General features: G+C 37.4%; 1 protein-coding gene across 1 annotated transcript in view; it reads right to left on the reverse strand.

Annotated features, from left to right (window-relative positions):
- Positions 1-26,905, reverse strand: part of LOC126184206 (voltage-dependent calcium channel type A subunit alpha-1-like) — a 508,450-nt gene that overhangs the window by 99,510 nt on the left and 382,035 nt on the right. The window contains 1 exon segment of the mRNA XM_049926574.1: positions 19,368-19,532. Within this exon segment, the coding sequence (XP_049782531.1) occupies positions 19,368-19,532 (165 nt within the window).

The raw sequence follows: 26,905 nt of genomic DNA on the forward strand, positions 1-26,905 counted from the left end.
AGCATCCAGAAACACTAACCATTAGACTATAGATGGAAAAAGAGTAATGGCATCAACTTCAGAAAATCTACAACAATAAGAGAAATAATAGGACATGAATTTCACCACATCAGCCATTTCCAGGTGAAACCTACCATGAGAGAGGAGGAGTGGAGAGGGGTACAATAAGCCTCTGAATTTCCCTGTCTGACTCATTTCCACACATCAACCATATAAGAGTGGGTTGTTCATAATTGATCAAAGTTTCAGAACAGCCTCTTTATTTAGTTACATGAGCGCTTTTATCAAATTTAAATCAATGGAGTCATTATTCCAAAATAAATTTCCAGTGAAATGGTGGTTACATTGTGTGACATTTATGTATCCCAGCTAGGAACAGCAAATTTAGGCACTGAAATCAAAGAATATTATGTGAGAATAATACACTCACAATCAACAGTGCTTGGTATTTGAAAAGTTCTTCCTGAAAATATCAAGAGATCTTATCACAATTGATATCATGGGTCACTCCCTGAAATTTACATTGTGGTTTCTTTACCCTTGACCAGAATATGATTTAGTTAGTGTTCTGATAGAAATTTCATACTGATTTTGAAAGGATGTACCAGAATACTAGTCACTTCTTTTAGTATATTCATAGATGTTCAGTGTAAATACTCATACTTGGACATTAAATTTAGAACATGTTTTGTCTTACAAAGATGGAATTTTGATACAAATTATCTGACAGATTAAAATTATGTGTCACATCAAGACACAAATAGAGGTCTTTGCCTTCTGTGGCCAACCCTATTACCAAATGAGCTATCCAGGAACAACTCAGAACCCACTTCCACTGCTTCAATAAAGCCAGTATCTCTCTTCTACTTTTCAAACTTCACAGAAGATTTCCTCCTTTTCTGTCTCGACTAGTGCTCCTGAAATAAAGGATATCTCAAAGAAATAGCTTTGCTACATGCTAGAAATTGTTTTCAGAAGAGATCTTTCACTTTGCTGCAGAGTGGTGTCCTTTCTTCCACATGTGCTGGTCCAGTGAGGTTTGCAAAAAAGCTTCTGTGAAGTTTGTAAAGAAAGAGAGACCTACTGACAGAACAGAATCTGTGAAATTATGTTGTGAGCCATGGCTGGATATCTCATTTGATAAGCTCATAGCCCATGAAGGACATGTATACAGTTTTAAGGCTCTAAACCTGACTGTATAATCAAAAATTCTTTCTGGGTGCTGCCTCTAGGCAATGGCTAATCCATTTCTTCATTATATCCTTTCTTCTGGGAGGGCTTTTCGAACAAGGTACACAGGAAAACTTCTATGACATTTGGAATGTAGGAATAAAAACACTAGAAAAATTAAAACAGTGACTGTGAGGGAGGATCATGCCTAGACAATTCACTTAGTAAGATTATTGTTGTCATATGCACACACAATATTTCACAGGTGGAATAGTAATTACAAACTTTAAGTATTCATTTAGATATTCCTTGTTTTGCTTCACTCCTTTATTACAAGCAATATGGGATATAGTTGCAATAACAAAATGGTTCTACAAGATGCATCAAAATTATCTGACTACAATTAAATTGTGCTCTGTAGCTAGGACATTTCTGATAAATCAAATACACAGGTCTATGTCTACCAAATTTATAGAGGAGTTGGATGTAACTGAAATCATACATGAACAATACAAAGTAATTTTATACCCAAAAGGCAAGGAAACAAATTTTTCAGCATTTACCGATCATATTTTTCGAAGAAATGGTAACCACTCCTCTTTTGGTGAAGGGTGAACAGCTCTATTCCTCACTTTAAGGAAAAGAAAAGAAAGGGAGAGGGAGAGGGAGGGAGGGAGGGAGGGGGGAGAGAGAGAGAGAGAGAGAGAGAGAGAGAGAGAGAGAGAGAGAGAGAGAAGGGGGGGGGCACAGGTCTACTGAAGTACAGTAATTACACTACTGGTCCTGGTTGACTGTTATCTGCAGGCACATATGCACCATGGTGCCTCATGCTTTATTCAACTGTATGTTTGCAGAAACTATGCAGGAAGCTCACATGAAATAACTTCTTAATGAGAAGCATTGTGCTAAAATATAATCTTAATAAGAATCACCCTACAAAGTGCTCTTTCATAACTATGATAAGAGGAAAACAAACAAACAATAAGAGGAAAACAAACAAAGAAACAATAATTACTTTGAAATAAATTCTTTTCACCCAGTATGCAAGTGAATATCAATAATAATTACTGAGAATAACATTTCCTGGTTGGAATTTCTATACAATGATAGCAGAGCTGCAGATGTTAATTCAAATTCTAGGAAAAAGTAATCCAGAAAGCTTAATCTGCGTAAGAATTGTCAGTCTTTAACAGCAGTAATACACCTGAAATGCAGTTTTCTCCTCTTTAGGGTGCCATATAGCAGAAACTTAATTTTAGTGGGAGATTTTGGTAAAATGAATTAGCATCTACATTTTTAGTTATGGGTATTCTAAGACATTTGCAAGAATTCTTTGCAGACATCACTTTCAGTTGAGAATGGTGCACCTTTTCAACCCAGTTGAATACACAGGCTACAACACACTCTGCAAATTTACCACCCATCAGTATAATCTGTGCTTCATAGACCAAGCCATTACTAAATCCACAATTCACTCAACAACTGTCTATTGCCATTTAATGGGATATACATAATGACCCAAATTACTAGTTTTTGTAATAGCATCTTTCTACAAAATAAAAATATGAAAAACATAGACTTAGTGCTGGCATTACTCCCATTCACTTGAGCACAATCAGTCACCCATTTCCTGATTCTTCTAACATCTGTCCACATTGCTCCATTGTTTTTTAAGAGGCAATCAAAATATACTGTTCTGAAATTTGTTTTCCATGACTGTAATATTTATATGTGTTGCAAATTCTAAATTGATTGCATTTTTATTTGCAAAAGCTGATATGGCTGCACAGCATAACACACAGAGATATGAGCAACAAAAGATTATACAAAAAGTGGATTTTATTCAAGGGTTTGTTAACCACCAGTAAATTACGGGAGTCACTAGAGGATATTAGAACATACAATCCTAACATTCTTCTTCTTATTATTATACAGGAAATCTTGGCTTTAAAAGCTAACATTCATGCCATCTACTGTTTCTGTCTATACCTGTTGACACCTAACAAGCAAAATTTCCTTTGTTTATTGGATTGCAGGTACATTGCAGAAGTGAAAAAGCGTTCAGGAAATTCAAGAATACAGAGATACAAGTCTCTTAGAAATGAAACAAGTAAGAAGTGCCAGGAAGCTAAGGCAAAATGGCTGCATGAAAAATGTGAAGAAATAAGAAAAGAATTGATTGTTGCAAGGACTTACTCACCATACAGGAAAGTCAAAACAACATTTAATGAAATTAAAAGCAAGTCAGTAATATTAAGAGTGCAATGGGAATTCCACTGTTAAATACAGAGGAGAGAGCAGGTAAGTGGAAAGAGTATATTGTATGCCTCTATGAGGATGAGGGCTTGTCTGATGTTATGATAGATGAAGAAAGACGAGTAGATAGGGAAGAAATATGGGATCCAGTATCAGAGTCAGAATTTAAAAGAGCTTTGAAGGACTTAAGATCAAATAAGGCCAAAGGGATGGATAACACACCATCAGAATTTCTAAAATTCTTGGGGGAAAGTGGCAACAAAACAACTATTCACACCGGTGTGTAGAATGTATAACAATGGTGATATACCATCAGACTTTCAGAAAAACATCATCCACACAATTTTGAAGACAGCAAGATTCAACAAGTGCAAGAATTATCATGCAATCAGCTTAACAGCTTATGCATACAAGTTGCTGACAAGAATAAGATACAGAAGATTGGAAAAGACAACTGAGGATCTGTCTGATGACAATCAGCCTGGTTTTATGAAAGGTAAAGGCACCAGAGAGGCAGTTCTGATGTTGCAGTTGATAATGGAAGCGAAACTAAAGAAAACGCATGACTTTTTCATAGGATTTGTCATTCTGGAGAAAGCATTAGACAGTTTAAAAGGGAGCAAGATGTTTGAAATTCTGAGAAAAGTAGGCTTAAGCTACAGGGAGAGACAAGTGATATATAATACATACAAGAACCAAAAAGGAACAATAAGATTGGGAACTAAGAATGAAGTGCTCACATTAAAAAGGGTGTAAGACTGAGACGTATTCATTTGACCTGACTGTTCAGTCTATGCATCAAAGATGCAATGATGGAAATAAAAGAGACACCAGTGTGGGATTAAAATTCAGGGAGAAAGGATATCAGTAATAAGATTTACTGATGACATTGCTATCCGCACTGATAATGAAGAAAATTACAGGATTTGTTGAATGGAATAAACAGTCTAATGGGTAAAGAATATGGATGGAGAGTAAATCAAAGGAAAACAAAAGTAATGAGAAGTAGTAGAAATGGGAACAACAAGAAACTTAACATCAGAATTAGGGATCATGAAGCCGATGATGTCAAGAAATTCTGCTATCTATGCAGCAAAATAATGGAAGGAGCATGGAGGACATGAAAAACAGACTAGTACTGGCAAAAAGACATTCCTGGCCAAGAGCACTCTACTAGTACCAAATATAGATCTTAATTTGAGGATGAAATTTCCGAAAATGTATTTTTGAAGCACAGAATGTATGGTAGTGAAACACAGACTGCGGGAAAACTGGAACAGAAGAGAATCAAAGCATTTGCGATGTGGTGCTACAAAAGAATGTTGAAAATTATGTGGACTGATAAAGTAAGGCATGAGGAGGTTATCCAGAGAATCAGCAAGGGAAGGAATAGACAGTAAACACTGACCAGAATAACGGATAGGATGAAGGTTGCCTGTTAAGACATCAGGGTGTAACTTACATGGTACTAGTGAGAGCTGTAGAGTTTAAAAACTGTAGGAGAAGATAGAGATTGGAACATATCCAGCAAATAATTGAGGATGTAGGTTGTGAGAGCTACTCTGAGATGAAAAGGTTGGCACAGAAGCGCAGTTCATGGCAGGCCACATCAAACCAGTCAGAAGACTGATGACTCCAAAGAAAAAGTTCCTTTTACAGACTATATCTCTTATTATCATCTTCACTGTGGCTATTCTTTCACATGAGTATCATTGTCCCTTTATCAATTATTTTAAAACCACTTTTTGTATGACACCCATATAGGTGAAAATTATGAGGAAATCATTTCCTATCATGTGATGAATTCATTCTCACTGTTGGCACATGAATTCATACTTCTGTTCGACATGAAACGTGTCAGTTTATTTTCTTTAACAGAGGGGCAAAAGATGTGAAAAACTACTATCTTTTGAAAGTCTTTCTCATTCTTTTCCAGAAAGTAATATTTTTGTCATATTTATTATACATCTCCTATTTTCATTTACTGTCAAGTGTTATCCCTTCTTCTTTAATAAAAAAGAAGGAGATACTGGCTTTCCAGCTTGCTTACAATGTGTAGTGTTATTCTGAATAATTTGCACACCAACAAGTATATAGATAACAATAAACCCTCAAATAAAAAACAAGATATAAATTTCCTTATTATGGCTAAAGGACATAGGACCCACAGGGAAAAAAATTGCTGCATTTACACAAAAAGGTTACTATGGTTTTCCTCACGGATATTTTAAAGTCACACAGTTACTCCCCACATTCTTACCTAAGTAGATTGTTTTACTATCAACACTGTTACAAAGACTTTTAACATATAACATTATTATTAAAGTTTGCCTCTAAATACATTTTGTATCACTTGAGGGAAGTCACTTTCCTGTGTAGACTGAATTCTGTCAGTGGAGAGTAACTACCATGATCATAAGACACCTTTATTAAGAATGTCATCAGATGTTGCTTCCTCCACACAAATGTGTGGAATATGAGATGTTATACAATTACAGGTTTCCACTGTGATATAAGTAACAGAGGTAGCTTGAAAATGCCCAAAGGGGAGAAATTAGTTAAGAGCTAAAGCACAAAATAAAGTAATTACTTAAAAAATACGAACAGCCTACGCAGAAAAATGACTTCCCCTCAAGAAATTCGCAGTGGCTGCTGTGGACCCACATATACAATAAAACATTTTTTATCATGCCAGTATACCAGGTCTTTCTCTTACAAATATCATCAGCTGTCATTATTCGCCTGTTCCAGTACATATTTTACATTTTGTTTTTGAAATGTACAGATAGAATCAACACAAATATGGACTGCTCATAAGGTGTGCAATGCAGTGCCAAATATAGACTAAAATGTGGTTTTTGTTCTCATTACAAGTAAATTGCTGTTTAAAATATAATTTTCCATTCCTTGTTAATAAAATGGCCTCATATTACTTTGGCACTATATTCACATCAAGGAGATACTCAATATTTGTAGTTCTGGCAGACTACACATGCTGTAGGAGGCAAACTATATACAGTGTTGCACAGTCCAAGGGGTACTCATAAAGTTTTAATTCCCACACTGACAAAATAAAATTACATAATTAATTTTTTACAATGGAGAATCCAGGGTGGAATAATTTCGATATTATGAAATGGATAGATTGCTACTCACCATATAGTGGAGATCGTGAGTTGCAAATATGCACAACAAAAAGACTGTCAAACAAGTAAGCTTTTGGCCAAAAAGGCATTCATCAGAATTAGACAAAACACACACACACACACACACACACACACACACACACACACACACACACACACACATGCAACTCATACACATAGGCTAAGGGGGCCAGAGACTGTAGTCCGGTGTCTATTAGTTGTGTGTATATGTGTATATGTGTGTGTGTGTGTGTGTGTGTGTGTGTGTGTGTGTGTGTGTGTGGGTGGGTTTGTCTAATTTGGATGAAGGCCTTTTTGGCCGAAAGCTTCCTTGTTTGACAGTCTTTTTTTGTGCTTATTGGTGACTCAGTATCACCACTATATGGTGAGAAGCAGTCTATCCTTTTCATAATACTGTCATAATTAATTTGTTTGCAGCCCTGCTTCACACTGAAAGCCACACATCACAGTACCATAACACATTGATTGAGCAACCATGGATAAAGTGGAAATGGGCTGCACCATACTGTTTTGGCTCCTCTAGTGTTATATTGTGGTGTTGTGTTGTGGGGATTTTAGTGTGTGCCAAAAATGCAGACACATACCTGCAAACAAACAAAACTTAATTACATTGCTTCCTTTTCTGAGGTGATAATTAAAACTTTATGACTGTCCATCACATATAGCATACTCAGTGAATGCTTGACATACTGAGTTTTCTTTTTGATTTTGTTGTCATCTTTACCAGAACTCTTTATCTGGATATCACATCCAGACTAATTTGAAAAACCCTTTGTTAAATGGGCACATGAAATTACAGCTGAAACAATATTGTTTGTTTATAATCAGAAACAACACAGAGCTCCCCACTGGTGTTGCTCATCACAAGGAACATCTCAGGAGCAGTCCATATTTGGGCTGCAATGGTAAACACATGGAAAATCAAAATGAAAAATACCTTCTGAAACAAAAGGGAAAAGCAGACATGTAATTTTTGAGAGGAACATATACTCTGATAAAATATTATTAATCTAGAATGATCTTTGCCGATATACAGGGTGATTTTTTCAACAATCTACAAACTCGAGGGATTGACCGATGAGTGGATATGGGACAAAAAAGGTCTAATGAACTTATGTCCATATATGCATGGTTTCCTTGCTAGAGATCATTTATTCAATCACACATTGTTACAGAGATTGCAGTCATATACGCACTCTACCTTGCAGCCAAAATTACAGTATGTGATGAAAATGGCTTCCATATTCCTAAACACATGCGTGAACATGCCATAGTATGTTCTGTCTCACACATTCACATTGGCCAGGCTGCATCCGAGCAGTGTCAAAGGCAGCATGAATAGACTGGTCCAGTGTCTCCACATGGGCTCTGCATACTCGATACTTTTGAGTTGGCTCCATAAAAAGAAATTGCACAAGTTGAGATCCAGTGAATGAGCAGGCCATGTATGTGGGCCCTGTGATCTGATTCATCAATCAGGGAAGACATGACTGAGATGCATCTGGACATCAATGGCAAAGTGGGCTGGAGCACCATCACGTAGCAGCCACATAACCATTTGAATCATCAATGACACTTCTTCCAGCGGGGAGGTCAGAGTCACCCACAAGAAATTCCAGTAGTTCTGGCTCATTAGGTGACATGGAAGGAAGACTGATCCCAAAATATGGTCGCCAATTATCCCAGCCCACATATGCACTGATGCTGATGATTCACTGTCACCATACCATGCAGGTGCTGCATAATATCCCACAAATGACTGTTATGAAAGATGAAGATTCGAATCTTCATAAAAGTAGCCTCATCTGTGAATAGCATGGATGAAACAAATCCTGGAATCATGGTTTGCTTGGTGAAGAAACCAGTCACAAAACTGCTCCAAATGTGGAAAGTCTGTCGCTATTGAGCCCTGCACATGCAGTAACAGGGTGTATGCGTGGACAAGGAAAAAAAAATTCCCGAATTTCTCCTGGATTTCCCAGTTAAAAATGCATTTTCTCCCAGGTGAAAACATCCTTTTTCCCTGTTAACTGATAGTATCTTTTCTCTCAGAACTGTATAACTTATAAGTACTTTCAATGATTGTGGTTTAATACACGGGAGTAGAATTTCCCGGCGCTTTAGAAAACTAAACACAGGGAAAAAAACGCGTTTTGGAAAGATCTTTGATGTGCAGCAACATGTACACATTGCAATCGAGATTGCGATGCGCTATTGTAAGCCAGCCATAGCTCTCATGTCACGTGATCTCGCCTGCCGATGACAGCGGGTATTCAGAGCTTAGGAAATGTGATGTAGTCAGGCAATAGCAACATCATTGTTAAGTAGTGCGAATGCACGAACAGAAAAAGTTAACGGTTTAAATTAATATACATAGTGTTGCTACATGAAACACAAAGCTTTCACATATAATATTGGTCTGTAAGATTAATACGCTGCAAGAGAAGCTAAGTTTTCACATACAATGTTGGTCTTTTACGTGTGTATTACAATTTAAGATGTACCACACAAATGTGGCCATAAAGTTTTTTATTAACAACATAAATGTCTGATCTTCTGGGCTTGAAATTCATCTAAATGGCTCATCATAAAAGAGTTGATTTTTAAATGAGGGTCAAACGCTCATAATACATTATCGCACATTGCTCCGTTGAAACTGCCAGAATGGTACTTTGATGGTAACACTTTTCAAACCATCATTCATAATATTTTCCCGTGACCTGTTAGAAATAGGTTTGTTTCTGCAGTTGCCAGAGAGCGCCAGATGACAGGCGTCACCGCACTTGCGCTGCTACGATGTCGTAGGGAGCCCGTATATTCGTACGTGTAAAACATTAAAAGATCGTACATTATGTCATAAAAGAAACAAGACATCAGAGGATACTCCAAGAGCATCAGAATTTCGTGACCCATATTAAAATGTGCACATTTAAAGTGCACATTCGTATGTCCATATTCCCAGTTAAGTAGGTCACGACCTGATATTAAGCTTTTCAATGTGGTTTTCGGGATGTAAATTTTCTTGGAGTTCCAGTACTGTGTTATCTCATGTTTGGCTCTTTATTGTGGTATAATTCCATATGTGCTAGAAGTTGAAAACATGCACTTTAAATGCAGCGAACAGTGTGTGGAATTAAACACTTCGTTTCAAATATATTGTCTGTCTCAGAGGAAAAGATTAATAAAGGAAAATTTCTTTAGCAAACCAACAAAAATAACTTCATTGTGCTGCAAGATAATTAATGCTTGACTGTCAGAAAGGTGGAAATCAGAAATCTGTTTTGTTTTCATTTGACGTGAGAGCAGTAAACAAAGAGGAAACTGCAAAATCACCAAATGTAAACACAGGTCACATGGAGACTACCCACTTCCCCACTGAAACTCAGACTTCTCTGCACATCAGCCCCAGATCTATGATATTTCCGAACCGGTGCAATACCCCGCCACTCCCTCGAACATTTGAGATAGGATGTCAAAAATTTTTAAAAAATCGAATTTTCAAAAATATGTTCATTTTGTATCACACATCTTTCTGAAGAGTCTGATGCATAAAACATATGTGTTCGAGGAAATGTAAGACATGTTATTTCGTCTTAAGTGTGCCAGAAGTGCAGTACCACCCCTCTTCGCACAGCATTCTTCTATCGCACGTCACTGTACTTCGCTCTGTGGAACTGAACAGTGTATATTTTGTAATGGATGCCATCAAACCATATTCAGGACAGTGGAAATTAAAATGTCCTGTGGTGCCTCTCCTGCTTACAATCGGTCTGTTTGACATCCTGTCCCTCCTTTTTTGTTTTTTTTTTTTTAAAAAAAGACTCTTCAGAAAATTTGCACTCTTTATTCCCTATCAGCTAACAACTTCTTGCTTTGTGTGACATAAAATTAAATGTAGGATACATAAACCCAGTAAAGACATGAAACAAACAAGATAATACACATTTCTTCAGTCCTTAGCTCCTAGATTTTTTTTCTCTCTAATCTTGCTACAGCTTTACATATCGTGCTTTCCTTTCTGCAAAAGAATCTGTTACCTCATCAAAGTTCGTCAAGCGTTTTGCTACATGAAAAGTAGAAATGCCGTTGTCTAACACTGAAAAAGCTGTTAATGAAAATAGGACCCAAGACTGATGTGGTTTCCCTATCTGATTACGTCTGTTTTGTCACTGTCTACTAGATAAAACAAAATAGGCCTTTCTAATACTGCAACAATTGTAATACACACCAAATAAATGAGACTGTTTTGGCAAAAACAGTCTTTTTTTGTAATTTTATTATTTTTATTTATCGTGTCAAAAAAAAAAAAAAAAAAAAAAAAAGATACATTACTACATACATACATACATACATACATTATGGTTTATAAATTAAACTAGTCAAGAATGAAATAAATGATTAGACACAGATTGTGTTGTCAAACATAAGGTGATTTTAATCTATACAGTGGATGCCCAAAAATTTGCAACGTCCAGTGCACTTTGTGTAGCGTTTACGAGGTCCTCCATGGTGCACACAGTTGGAGGTAATGTGCATTGTAGTAGATGTGTTGATGTCTGCACGGCAGCTCCGCAGTCACACTGGATAGAGTCCACCTGGAAGCCCCACCTCTCCAGATTACTCTTGGATCTTGTGACAGAAGAACGCAGGCGGTTGAGTGATTTCCATGTGGACCATTTCTCTGTGTGGCCTGGGGGAAGAACTTCTTGTGGGATCAGCCACTCCTCCAGATGCTGGCATCTGACCTGCCATCTCTTCTCCTGGTGTTGATGTGGAGTATCAGTGAGTGGTTCTGTACTGTGAAGGAAGCTCTTTCTAGACACAAGTGTTTGCTGTGCCGGTTGGTGGCCATGTAGTGGGTGGGCTTCAGATGTTAATGCCTTCTTCATTTCACTCCGTGCTGCTGTATCTCTTTGGATGTCCGGGGGGGGGGGGGGGGGGGGGGCTATGCTGGATAAGCAGTACAGTTTTTCCACAGGTGTGGCTCTTAGACAACGACATGTCTCATTCAGAGCAACATCAACTTTCTTTGTATGTGTAGATCTGCACCATATTGGGCAAGCGTACGCAGCTGCAGTGTAGCAGAGGGCTAATGCGGATGTGTGCACTGTGTCTGGCTGTGCTCCTCATGTTGTTCCAGTCAGCTTCCTAACCACATTGTTCCTAGGAGCCACTTCTTGCTTTGTTTTTAAGCAGTGTTCCTTATACGTAAGAGCACGGTCCAGAGTGATTCTGAGGTATTTTGGAGTCTTGCAGTGTTCTAAAGAGTTCCTTCCCAATCTATCTGCAAGGTTCTACTAGCCTGTCTGTTTCGGAGGTGGAAAGCACAGGTCTGGGTCTTAGAAGGATTTGGTTTCAATTGATTGTCCCTGTAATAGGCAGTTAATTCTTTCAGAGCATCAGTTAGCTTCCGCTCCACCCTCTCAAAGCTGTGATCTTGTGCTGTGATTGCTCGGTCATCTGCATATATGAAGCTTTGTGTTCCTTCTGGTAACGGCTGGTCGTTAGTGTATATATTGAAGAGGGTGGGTGCCAGTACACTGCCCTGTGGCAACCCATTTTTCTGCTGCCTCCATCTGCTTCTTTGTCCTTGATATTCCACAAAATATCTTCAGTTCTGCAAAAGATTTCTAATTAGACAGGTTAGTTTGTAGTCCTTGGGGAGGTTGTATAGCTTCAGCAACAAGAGTCTGTGGTTGACAGTGTTGTAGGCGGCTGAAAGATCTATAAACACCGCTCCTGTTATCTGCCACCTTTGGAAGCCGTCCTCTATATGCTGTGTCAAATTCAACACTTGTGCTGTGCAGCTCTTCCCTTGTCTGAATCCTGCCTGTTGAGGGATCAGTAATGGTTCTATCATGTCTGTAATTCTTTGGAGGATCAACCTTTCCAACACCTTATACAGGTGGCATAGGAGGGAGATTGGCCTATAGCTTTTGGGGTCATCCAGGTCTTTCCCTGGTTTATGTATAGCTATAATTTTTGCTTTCCGCCAAGATTTTGGTATCTTTCCGCTCTTGACACAATTATTCATTAGCTTGAGTAGCCAGCACTTTGCGCCTGGACCAAAGTTCTTGATCTGTTCACTTCTTATGTCATCTACCCCTGCTGCTTTTCCGACTTTGCACTTATTTAGAGCTGAGTTGAGCTCATTCAAACTGAATGGTCGAGACAGAATGTTTCCCTCTTGTTCGGGCTCCCTTTCCAGGGTTTGTCTCCCGATTTTACTGGTATGGTCAGGTTTACCATTTTTCAAAAGCTGGTGTGCGATCTGGTCTGCCTTCACATTTGTATGCGTATTGGGTTGGGAGGGATCATTGTTAAGGTGTCGTAACAATCTCCAGGCCTTTTGACTACTTCTGCTCATCTCACATTCTGTCATCAGTTTAATCCACTGTTCTCTCTTCGCCTCAGAGATTGAGGAAAGAGTATTTTGTGCAGCCAGATAAGTTTCCTCGCTATAAGGGTTTTCTTCATATCTACGATAGTATCCGTCCAGGAGAGCAGCTGTTTCAAGTGTCACACCCTGCAGATACATTGTCCTACACCCTCTTGGAACTGATGCCCGGGAGCAATGTTTGACAGTTTGAACAAAGCTGTCATACTCTTCAGGAATAGGTCGCACAGACTTAATCTCCTTGTCCAGCATCTTAGCAAATTTTTTCCAATCAGCTTTCTTGAAATTGTATCTCCGTTTGAAATTCACCTCCTGTGGCCTTATTGCTGGAAGATCTTGACACAGTAGTGGCCTGTGTTGCGTCTTTGGTATGGGCAAGCACACTGATTTGGAGCAAAGCTGTGTGATGTCTTCACTCACAAAGAGGAGGTCAGGGTTAAATCCACGTTGCCACCTGCCACTGTTGAAGGAAGGGGGTAGCTTGCTGTCATGTATAAGAGACAACTGGCATGATTCAGCCCAGGAGAGGACTGCCTCCCCATTTTCGTCATCTTCAGAGTATCCCCACAAATGACTAGGGCTGTTAAAGTCACTGATTACTACAGACGTCTTGCTGTTATGGAAGTTCCTGGGTGGTGTGAAGCAAAATGCAGCCGAAGGGGGCTTATACACAGAGGTAACCACGCAGTTACTCAGCTCCACTGAGATGACTTCGATGCTATTTTCTACGGTGCAGTGAGCACTGATTATCTGAAGCCCTGGTCTTACAAATATAGCACTTCCATACTGAGAGTGCAGTGTTTCTGCAGCTAGTTTCATGCCCGGTATTTTTGGTCATCTCTGTCACTCATCTCTATGCGTCTCTTGTATACACAGGACGTCGCATTTTTTGTCACGGCATAGCTTGGATAACAGATGCTCTTTGGCTGATGATATGCCTTCAATATTTATAGATATGATAGTTAAAGTTGGCTCTGATAAGGACCGTTTATTTACTCGCATGTTTGTTTGCTTGCTTCTGGTGTGATGACAGAATATAATTCACAAAGTACCAATATCAAATGCCTATTAGGCCTACTACAAGCAAAACGCCTTACGTTAGAAAATAGTTTCACACTTAATTCATACGCTCCAGTTTCTCAAGTATGAGATCGAAAAGTAGTAGTACGAAATTTTTATACAAACTTGGAATCGTCATATTGTTCCATACTTTGTGTGATGTCCCCGTTTCTTCTCCTTCCTCGTTCTAACAAACAGTCTTGTTATCACTAATGCTGTAACTATTCCTGCCAATGTCAAAGCTTATTGGCAGATTAACTCCACTAACTCTGCCAGAATCACCGGTTTAGTTATCCCGCGATTATTCTCCGGTTAGGCACTGCTACAATGCGTTTTCCGCACTTCTTCCAGAATAGAATTTAAAGCGGCTGCTAGCCGGGGACTGTACAACTGGCCCTTACTAGTATAGTGATCTGGCCAAAAATTTTCTGTGAAAATTTTATTTTCTTGGATACACCGAGAAGATAATACGTAATCTTCCTTACCTGTTATTCATTTATTTCCACTCCTGTAGTCTGAATCTGTGGATTTAGCTAGTAATTATAACAACGCTCATCATTCGCAAACCCAATCAACTTAGAATGGGTTCAAAAATGTTCAAAAACCAACAGGGATGCATTTCAAAGTCATATGAATAATCGATAGACTAACGTGCGCTGGATGCTAGACGCTTTGTGAAACAAGGATTTTTGCTCTCAAGAGTATGAATTTGCCCCCCACCCCCCTCATAGAACTGGGCCTGCTGCGCATGCAAGTATCTGGCAGCTCGGGCATTCCAGTAAAATTTTTCCCGGTAGCATCCAGCTGCTTGCTGCAACTGCTTACACAGCCAACAGCCACATTTCTGTAGCCAGAAGTGGGAGAAGGTACTACTCAACTGTTCATTCGCATGATCCCTCTCGTAACTGCTAAAACGAATCTAATGTAAACAGTTGTGACGTCATGCTCATCGGAGGCAATTTGTTGTTACAGAACATTGCATAGTCTTCCTAAGGCCTTTGACACATTTTGCTGTTGGCAGACACTTGTATGACCACAGTGTTTTGTTGCTGTATATGGCGCATTTACTTTGCAGTTTAAGTTTTATTTTCGCTTTTTCTCTCGTTCATGTTTTATTGCTGCAGTATTATTCTGCAGTAGCGGGATGGAGTAATATCCTTTTTTAGAGTATCGGTTCTTACCAGCCAAAATTACAAAAATTTAACTGAAAACAAAAACAATGAAAAATTCGCGGAATTCTAAAAAATTCCTGGGTTTTTCCCGGTTTTCTCCCGGATGAAAAAATTCCCGGGTTTTTCCTGGATCTCCCGGTTGTCCCGGGTCATATACATCCTGAGTAAGTGATAAGGGTAGTAACAACTGTCATGGATAATATTCCATGTGGTCATCTGGCTTACTCTGTACTGGTGGGCCAACTACCTGGTACTGACAAGGTGGTCGCTTTCCACAGTGTTAATCACATTTTATTCCAACTCTGGTATCCAAACCTTTTGGGTATGTCATTCATGATATCCTGCTTCCTGGAGCAATCCTGTCTTAGACAAATGGCGAAACACTATTGCAATATTGAATGCTGCTGTTGTTGTTAGTGGGGATAGGTCTCCTGATACAAACTTGTTGCCCACCACCCATTGCCATTTGCCTTTCTGTAAGTAAACACCATGTCCGCAAGCTCTTGACTTGAACACGGAACCATTGTGTACAACCCTGTATCACATCCACTACAAGATGAGTCACCAAGAGAAGTGAATCAGACACAACGTTACCAGGAGAGAATGATAGGGCATGATGTATGAGGAACAGTACCACCCTCTAGGAGGAAACCATGCATACTGTAACTGTGGCTGCATGGTACAGCACGTATTAGAGTGCAGTCTCTGTAAGAGAGTATGATTTAATAAATGGTCCCTAGCACGGAAACCATGAATTTCTGGACATAAGTTCATTAGCCTTTTTTTGTTCCATATCCTCTCACTGATCAATCACTGGAGTTTTTACATGGTGGAAAATCACCCTGTACAATAAAATCAACATAAATTGTAATTTAATCATCTCGACTGCTGCTTGTATAATACATGATATAACTATATCCTGCCTGTGACCATCTCATGTTAAAAGGAGGAAAGGTTGATGCAGAGGCAGCCAGTGATCATGTGCTAATATGCTACAGATCACTGTAAATATTGCACTAAGATTATACCATTCCTCTTTATATGCAAGCCAGAAATTGCACAAAATTATAATATTTCTCTTTGAATGCAAGCCAAAAATCACATAAAAAATACATCATTTCTCTTCAAATGTGTGCTGGTATGCAAAGAAAAGTGATAGAAACATGTTTTGTAATGCTCTCTCCATGATAACTAGAGAGTGGTGTAGAGTGCTGAAATGATAGTCAGCCATGCTATGATCAGCTCAGAGAAGGCACACAGCTGTATGGTCCAATCAGATGTCATCCCTGCTGACACTGAGGGTGCTATGTTGTTCACAGCACCAGGTTGGTATTTTTCTTTGAAAGCCTGTGTTAAACACTGTGCAAGCAACATGACAAATTCTGTAAATGATATGCAAAAGAGAGCCTTTTCCAGTAGACCTTTCAAGGAGGAAGTGAAAGTTTCAAGTTTCTAAAATATTTCACCTGAATGGGCCATAGGAAAAGGAATATGCTCTCTAAACATTGAGGAACAGAGTATTAGAAATTTAAAAAAAAGTTAAACAGTTAATTACAAAATTTCAGTATGTTTAAACAGTTAAATTTATATCATAAATTTAATATATTCAATTTAGCTATGATTGCTATCCTTGCAAGTCAGAAGGATATAAGTTTTGGTAGAAAAAGCGATTATATGAGGAAATTTGGTATGAAAGCATACCAGAGCTGGATCTGTGGATGTGATGTTCACAATGCACTATTTTGCCTTATGTGTTTGTTATTCAGAAACTGTGACGTGTGGGGTACAGAGGGAGTGGAGTTCTAGGACATATATATGCAATAATAATAATAAAAATGTCAGAAATCATAAAAACATAAACAATATACTTGTTCTTAGTGCATCAGGTGAAGCTAATATTGCAATAATATTTGGTTGCTCCTATCATGACAACATAGTGAAACAAAATCTGTTGTATATTGTAGCACAATGGCAAAAGTTTTCATGAAATGCTATTGAGTTGATATAATAATGAGAATTCTCAACTCATTACCATGAAAATGTTGTAATGTTATAAATAAAAAATTACTATGGAGCCAGTATAGAAAGCAAAGTTTTATCATACATGATTATTCTCTTATTTCTGCATCTGTGGTGAAAAATATGTTTATCAGAGAAAATCAAACAATGGAAACTGCAGGTAGGAATATCAACAAAGTAGGAAAAGATAGGTTGCTCTTTACCATAAGGAAGACACATGAAGTTGCACACAAGTACAATCAAAAGACACTTATGCAAGGCCTTCAGCCACAATCTTCATCAGTGAAAGAGAAACACACACCATTCATACACACAAGCATCTCATGCACACATGACCACCAACTATGTCACGTATGCGTAAGGTGTACTTGCTTGTGTGTATGAATGGTGTGTGTTTCTCTTTTTGCTGATGAAGGCTGCGGCGAGAAGCTTTGTGTAAGTGCCTTTTAATTGTGCCTATCCATTGTTTAATATATCTTCTTTATGATAAGTAACAATCTATCTTTTCCTACATTGTTTATCAGAGATAATTTACACCTTAGTGGTATGTTAGAAAAAAACTTTCCAGTATTTGTCACAGTCATATAGCATGCTAGAACATATTTATAGCAAAGTATATTGTTTCTAAAATTGTACAATAAATTGTGTAACTGGCAGATATTTTGGTACTTAAAGATAGTTTATAAAAATAATGAAAGAACCATAAGCCATTAAACATCTGCAGCAACTATCTGTCTTACACACACGTACAAGTAATTAATAAGTGATTCAATCCATATTTATTCAAACAAAGTAGTTTCCACGCAACAAAATAATTATGTAAGAAATATATTAACCAATGACAAAATATAATACGAAAAACATTTATGTATAAATAAGTAATATAGGGCGACAAGCAAACAGAGACAAAACTTAAGCTTTTGCAAACCGGCAAGCGTGCCAGGCATTTTCCATACTGCAGCTGAACAGCTCCATTTAACTTTAACCACATTCCTGTTTCATAAATATTTCTGAATGGCTTATCAAAGTATTTAATTATGCTATGAGATGCAGTTTAATTAGATTCTGCTTGGTTCAAAAATAACAGTTCCTAAACATAAGCTTTCTTCTGTCAAGACATAAGGCCAGCTTCTTGCACACTTTGATTAAATTTAAAGATGCTTAAATTGGAAATAATGGTGCATTTGCATTTTTTACAGAACCATGTGATCACAGATGACAATGTGTGCCATGCACAACACCAACTAACATATTCAGAACATTCACCTATGTAAAGCCAATTATTGATGCAGCACTACGTGCAACAAAACAGTGTACTGATGGCATTTTAAGCATGTGAGTGTCTAAATGTACCTGCTAAAAAACCGAGCAGCATTCAAAATCATTCATTTAATGAAAATAAAACTCAGGATAGAAACCTTCAATTATTTATTTAAGTAGTCAAATTTGACTTGAGAGAAATTAAGGTCCCAAAAGTAACATGTAAAATAATTTTGAAGTTTTCAACTTCTGTTTTTTATTTGCTTTAAGAATGTGTTGATTTGAACCAGGAAATTATACCATCCATGTATTATGAATAAGTTCATACTTCTCATTTTATGTTGTGTTTAGACATAATTTTACTCTGCCTGGAAGAGACCAGCATTCTACTTTACTTAATACAAAAGATTAGCAATATTTTTAATAATGGTTGAGGTCCTTTTTATTGTGAAGTACTATTTAATGTTGTTTGGTGGTTTAGTTTCTAAGAGTTTGAGAAGTATTAATGTTCTTGGTAATTTATAATTCCACTTGTCACATTGATCTCTCAAAGGAAAGCCAACCAACTGCCTCATATTGTGGTAGTTTTGTACCTATTGATACAGGCATAAATGTTGAAAATGCAGTCCGTGCTGGTCTCTTTTTGTACGATGTTTCAAAGGTGTGCTCAATATTCAGCTCAGTACTTCAAACATAAAAATGCAACACAGACATTAACAGTCATATGGATGCCTTACAGTACACATTATACTGTTGGTACTTTATAACACAGATGTACACAGGCAATAAATAAATTAGGGTTTAACACATGTTAGTCAAATCATTAATGAAGGGGAGACTTCAACAAAAGACAGTGATGCAACTTACCTTCATCATAAGCAGCAAGGTGTTGAAAACAATAAGAATCATTATAAAATATTCAAATGGTGTTGATACTACAATCCTCCAAATTTTGTATTTGAAACCATTCCTCTTGTTAGGCATATATCGTTCAAGAGGACGAGCACCAATTGTAAAATCAATGCACGATTTCTGAGGAGAAAAGAAATCAAGCAATTATCACACATTGTTCAGTGATTGGTTTATTTGTTACTTCTTATGAGTAGTAATTTATTCATGAAAATGGAGATAAAATAAATAGAGGAATTATGAGATTTGTGTGGGAAGGTATTTTGTGCGTGTGTGTGTGTGTGTGTGTGTGTGAGAGAGAGAGAGAGAGAGAGAGAGAGAGAGAGAGAGAGAGAGAGAGAGAGGGGGGGGGGAGGAGGGGGGAGGGATGAATGGATGGAGGGAGGGAGGGAGAGAGGGAGGGATAGGGAGGGATGGAGAGACATACGTAAACATTAAAACTCTTTGGTAACATTTTGAAATTGCCTAAAACTGAAGAATGCAATGGATCATTGCAAAACAATTAAATTACTCCATATGAATTTCTTAAGGAGAAATAAGAATACACAGCACATCCAGTAAGTGACATATGGGGACTCTTACGTGATAAAATTTGTAACATTCAGATTGGTGTATCAGGTATTACATGTTGGCCGACTGTCACAATGAAAGAGAAAGTTATACAACCCATAGCTATGCCTACTGTGAGTTCTTTCGTTTCACCTTAAGATGAACTTAGCAATGGCCATATTCTCAATTTTACTGAACACTAATAATACATATGGAATTATCTATGGATTGTTTTTCCGTACATTATCTATTAATAGCACAAGATATGTTATGAAATTGTTGTGCTGTAAACTACGTTTTGCCAGCACTTTAAGGATGTGACAGAATACATTGTTACAATCACAATTACTTAAAATAGTTCACAGCACTCCTAGTTTGCAGGAAATTTTAAGCAGGTTTGATAAGGAGAGAGTAGGTCACTAAGCTAAGAACGATCCAACTGTTATGAGGAGAGGAGGAAGCAAAGATGAAATAAAAGATGCCAGTATCAATTTCTAACAAACATCAATATGTGACAGGAAGTAGGCATAAGATAATGAAGATTATGTCTAGAACTACAATGGAATAAGATGATAAGTTGGTCCATTTGTCTAAGATGAAAAAACTGTGTGTAAGAGTGAATAGTAATATTAATTCTGTGTAGCTCAATGACTTGATGCAAATCTTTCAATTGGACACCACTCTGGCAACTTGTGTGTCCTTAACTTACCCTAATAATCATACTGGCGAAAAAAGACATACAGTTTAATGTGGAGCCTGAATCACATATTGGTTCCTGGCACAACTCCACACTATTGTGGGCAAAGGATTGATTAAAGGCACTATATCACTGTGCCTGAACATTGACCACTGTGGAAGTGAACAGGGATTTTAGGAGACTTTCTGGAGGATTTTGGGAGAGATAGTGTTTGAGAGCTGAAAAGAAGCCATATGTATGTGGAATGGTGATGTAGAGAGTTACAGCAATGATAGGAAGGAAGGATTCATGTGGGAGAGCGATGTGTGGTAAGTAGAATGGGAGGCTCTGTATAGTATTTCAACTTCACACTTTCTCTTCTCTTTCAGTTAACTTTTAATTCTCACTCAGTCCTTGTTACCTTCTCTATAATAAAGCTGATACAATTCTTACTACACACTACTTTTGAGCTCCTATTGTCACAGGCGACTTTTTCTTCTTCTCTGGCCTTCTTCCTCATCATAGCACTTGGATCCTCTTAGCTCGAGTTCTTAGTGGCTGGCCTCCTGTACAACCTCCAACTACTAATTTATTTTTTCACTCTGTAAAATGAATTTATTGTTCTGAAGGCCACGACTGATTAGACCTATATGAATGTTATTTTGTCAATACAGGGAGCTGCACAGATAAGTACCAGCCAGCCATCCTATCACTATACTATTGGACCAAAAGTATGTAGGAATCAATACATAATGTGTAATTGTCCACTAGATGTCACAAGAGGTGGACCCACTAGCACAAAAGGAGGTGAGAAGTATTGCGTTGTCAGTAGAGAGGCAGTAACACCAGAATGGGTTGGTCAACAGAGCTCAGTGACTTTGAACCTGGATTAGTCATTGGATGTCACCTGAATAGTACAGCAATGAGGGACATTTCAACCCAGCTTCACTGTTGTTGATGTGACTGTGAAGTGGTAACATGAAGGAACGGCCACAGCTAAACCATGACCAGGCATACCTCTTGTACTGACAGAGAGGGATGATCAAACATTGTAGAAGGTGGTTGTAAAAAGACACATGAAATAAGGGAAAGGAATTACTCATGAGTTCCAAAGCACTACCAGCATTCCAGATAGCACAATGAGTGTGCCTAGAGAGATATAAAGAATGACACTCAACAGCTAAGCAGCTCCTTAAAAGCCACATATTTCTGTAGTCAGTGCTTAGTGTTGTTAGAGCTGGTGTAACGAGCAATGTTACTGGACAGTGGATGACTGGAAACGAATGATTTAGAGTGATGAATCACATTATATCATGTGAAAATCCAATGGAAGGGTTTAGTGTAGGTGAATGCCTGGAGAACATCATCAGCCATCATGCTTAGTGCCAGCAGTGAAGTACGGAGGGGGTGGTGCTGTTTTTCATAGTTATGGTGTGGTCCTCTTACTGTACTTACACAAATGATAAATAAGGAAGGATATGAATACACTTTATAGTAAAGTGTACTGCATTCTGTAGAGGAACCGTTAGGAGAAAATTGTTGTTTGTATCAGCATGAGAATGCATCTTGTCATAAAGCAGCATCTGTGAGGTAATGGGTAGCAGACAATAATGTTCCAGAAATGGACTGGCTCACCGAGAGTCCTGACATTAACCCAGTGGAATATCTTTATAAAGTTGACTTTGCTCCAGGCCACAGCATCCAACATCACTATCTTCTATGGTTTTGGCCCTTGCAAAATAATGGCCTGCCATTCCTCCAAAGACATTCTAAAAACTCACTAGAAGTGTCCCCAGCATAGTTTAAGCCATCATAAAGGTGAAGGATAGATAGAACTCATATTAATGTTCACTAATGAGTATCCAGATACTTTTTATCAGATGATCAGATGGTGTATTTTTCTGGAGTGAAATTTCCTTTTAATATAATTCACTGCCAGAATACACTTGTCAATGAAGATGAGTTTACTATTTACACCATTATAAATGTACACTGCAATCCTTAATTGTGGGCTATTGATATGACAGCTTAGTAGCACAGCAGCATAAAATTTATAATAAAACTCCATATTCTGGTTGAATATTTTTAACAAAAACCCCCACACACTATATAGTAACATATTTGAAATAAACTATTTAAAAATGTATTTAACTACTTATTTTTTCCCCAATTACAGCTGTAATCTAGTACTACAGTATATTATTAAGTTCCAAGAAACTTAGCGTTCATGCGATTTACAGAGGCAGTATATTATTGTTAATTTACTCTTTCACACACTCTGCATCTCTGAAAAATTAAGGAGTTCAGGAAAAATGAAGGGAATTTCGAGTGTAGTAACATTTCATTGTAACTATATGTCTCCATGATACGAATAACACATTACTTCGCATATTATGAAACTGCCTGTTAACAGAATTTAACTTTATAAGAGAACAATAACAAAATGAACAGTTTTAAAATTAACAACCTTTTCAAACTCCTGTCATATTTAATATGTTCAGAACCAATTATTTGTTGTTGACCAAGGACGCCATCATGAATTTTCAGACCATTGCTATACAGTGAAATCTTTTGATTTGTATTCTTGTGAAACAATATCTACTAAATTTTAATTTATTACAGAGAATGACAAATGATCAACAAATAATATTTTAGATGGTTACCTAGCTAATTACATCCAGGTTCCACAAATAATTTGCATAACTCATTGTAATGATTTGGAACACATCAGTTCGTAGACTGGTATACTTAATGTTTCACAGGGTAGATTAACTTACTGATTTATTTGTCACAGAGAACTACGATGTCATGAAGCACAAAAGTAACAGCACATTTTAAAAATTTTATTATTTATATTTCAGATAGGACTAGTTGTATGTGATACACATTAAGTAGAGAGTCACATACAAATACGAAGGCCAGGATCAGGCCTCAAATCAATTTTTTAATAGTGTGTAACAATTAGTACAATGTGTTTAATTTTAAGCATTCCTAAATGAACTGACTATGTAGCACTGGCATATCAATTGATGGCAGAATTCTTTCTATATGTATTAGAATGTAAGACTTATAATTTGTTTTTGTAATCGTTATTACTGCTATAACCTGTGTTGTTGTTTAAACACTTGAATCTCTTGTATCTGTTTATATATAATTTAGTTTGAAAGCCCCATGACCATTTAGATATGGTTATTACCATAATAATCTGACGTATTCTAAATCCTAGCAATACACCCGCATCAAGGGGCTATGGAACACAAAAATCAATAAATAAATAAATCAAATTGTGTGATACTGCATTGATGGTCTTGGCTCACTTCAAAAACTTTCATATAATTCAAACAACTGAATTGTTTACCATTAATTCACCACTCAAATGGTTAAATGTAATAATAATTATTCAACTCCTATGCCATTACTTTTATGAAATCATAGTTTTTTTGCCACAACATGGCATGATTTACACAATGAAAACATTATGGGATTCGTGGAGCACAATATGTGAATAAAGGAATGAATTAATCATGAAACACACCAACAGGTGCTTGTTGTATTTGTTGAGTGCAAGGTGTAATAACACCTGCATGCAAGCCCTCTTTCATTCCACATCATAATGTTTAGAGGATCTGATTGCGGTACAAGGTGATTTACCAAATACTGGATTCTCAGGGTCAGATTATTTGTGTATTTTAATGCAACTAACCTGTGACATAAATTTTGTTGCAGTCACTTATAACCTTCTTGGGACTGCAATTTTCATAAATTATGAGGGGCATTCAATAAGTAATGCAATACCTTTTTCCTTGGCCAATATCAATTTAAAAAATGTGGAATTTGTTGTGATTCATCATGGAAAATTTCTGCTTCAGCCCCTATAGTTTCATGAAGTACTGATACGTGATGGCACTATGCGTAGCATTCAAAAGAACAGAGGTGCGCTACGAGCAAAGAGCTGTCGCTGAGTTTCTTTTAGTGGAAAACCAGAGGATAGCAAATATTCATAGATACTTGGAGAATGTCTATTCAGACCTGGCAGTGAACAAAAACATGGTGAATCATTGGGCGAGGCATCTGTCATCATCACAACAAGGTCATGGAAACCAGACCGATCTCCCTCTTGCTGGCCAGCCGCACACAGCAGACTCCTGCTGGGTTCCTCACTGTCTAACAGAAGAACATAAAGAGCAATGATAGGCCATCTGTGCAGAATTCCTGTTTGGCCCAATGTTGAATGTGCTCCATGGCAAGCAGTTCATTAATGGTGTGACACAGCAAGACGTTGACCAGTAGAGATGCGCCATATTGGCCTACAGGCCATCCCAGTATGGTGGTCTAAGGCTGTTTCATTAAACAGATATTATGTCAAAAAACAGAGGTTTTATAGCCAAAAGAGTGCAGAATAATATGGTTAATATGGTGTATTGGAATTATGAATAAAACTGACCTGCTTTCAGAAAAAAATTTGTTGCATTACTTATTGAATGCCCATTGTAGTAAGGGCAAATACTGACTGCCAGTTATAGCAGAATGAAAACTTTGAGATTTTGTTGTCAATTTGTAAATAGAGAATCCTTTCATTTGGATTAGATACAGAATAGTGGGATAAAAACTTTTTTCATTTTTAATGTGGCTTCTTAATCTTACAAGCTGACAACCAAAATAAAAACTGCTATTTCATTTTTTTTTTTATAAATTTGTTGAGAAAATTAAATAGTAAAACTATTGTTAGTTCAAAGACATCATCAAGTGAAAATGCATTTAATTTTGCAATACTTCTGCTGTTTTAATGACTAAATTTGTTGTGAAATGAACTGAAACCCATCTGCAATATTTTCTTTATAAAACATTTACATTGTTGAACTGTTTTAAATTGTTTTTAGGTGCACAGTTATTTGTACTACTGTTAAATTGTTTGTCATGTTGATTAAGAATGGGTTCAATATACATCAAACCAACAGAACTGTATAGAGAACAATTACTGTATTAACACTATCCACTTCATCCCACCTTCATCAATACTGTTCAATGACTTCATGTAAAACAACAGAACTGTATAGAGAACAATTACTGTATTAACACTATCCACTTCATCCCACCTTCATCAATACTGTTCAATGACTTCATGTAACACGGTTAAGACTTGTTACCTAGTTCCATTGCTGTCACTTTGACTGTGTAAGCATACTTATGGTCAAGTTCTTCTTCAGATTTTATATATACTTAATTAATGCCTTCAAAAACTGTGTTACATAGAATAAGAACAAGAAGTGGCTTAGATAAATTATTTGGAAAAGTCATATTTGATGATATACCATTCTGAGATCAGTTATGCTCCAGCAATGGAAAATATTAACATGAACATTTAATTTCTGTACTGGGGTTAAGATACCAAGCAAGCAAGTGCATGTTGTAACAAGGAGAAATGGGTGCTGATGACCACACTGTTTGGCGCCCGTAAACTCCAAACACACACACACACACACACACGCACACACAACAAGGAAAACTTTTGAACTTCTTGTAGATAGGTCTTTCAATGGATGGACTCACTGATGATAGCCATTCCACACATTTGCTTCTCGATGAACCTCATTATCAACACTCAATCTCAATTTGAAGAGAACAACGATAAGTATGAAACTAGAGAAAAATGATTGGTACTATCCATTACACAGCCTTTGTGTGGCACAGAAAGGAATGAGTTATTCAGCTATAAAAGACTTACCCAGTGTTGTGATGAATCTAATTAATATTAAATTAACTTCAAACACAAACTGAAATCGTATCATCCTTGACAGCACACATAATCTTGCATCTATCACCTAAAGTTACAAAAAGTAATTATGGTAGCTTAAGACTCATGTAAAAAGCAATAACTTAAATGGTCAGTATGTTGGCATCTTTGTAACTGATAAAGTGTACCACACACACAAACACACACACCAAGCAGCAGCAGAGTAACATACACACAAGAGGAATTAATTTTTACAAGCTTTCGGAGCCAGTGGTTCCTTCTTCTGGCAGAAGAGATGAAGGGGAAGGAAGATGATTGAAGGAAAAGGATTGGAGAGGTTTAGGGAAAGGGGTACTGTTCAGAAAAGTCACCCACAACCCCATGTCAGGGGAGACTTACCAGATGGGACAATAAGGAAAGATTGATTGTTGCAGACTGCACAGGCTGAGATTTGAAATACTGAGGGCCTAAAGGTTGAAGACAGGCTGATATGCAAGACAGAGATTACTACTTAAACATCACATGAGTTAATAAGAG

Source organism: Schistocerca cancellata, chromosome 4 (assembly GCF_023864275.1).
Source record: "Schistocerca cancellata isolate TAMUIC-IGC-003103 chromosome 4, iqSchCanc2.1, whole genome shotgun sequence".
Classification (NCBI taxonomy): domain Eukaryota; kingdom Metazoa; phylum Arthropoda; class Insecta; order Orthoptera; family Acrididae; genus Schistocerca; species Schistocerca cancellata.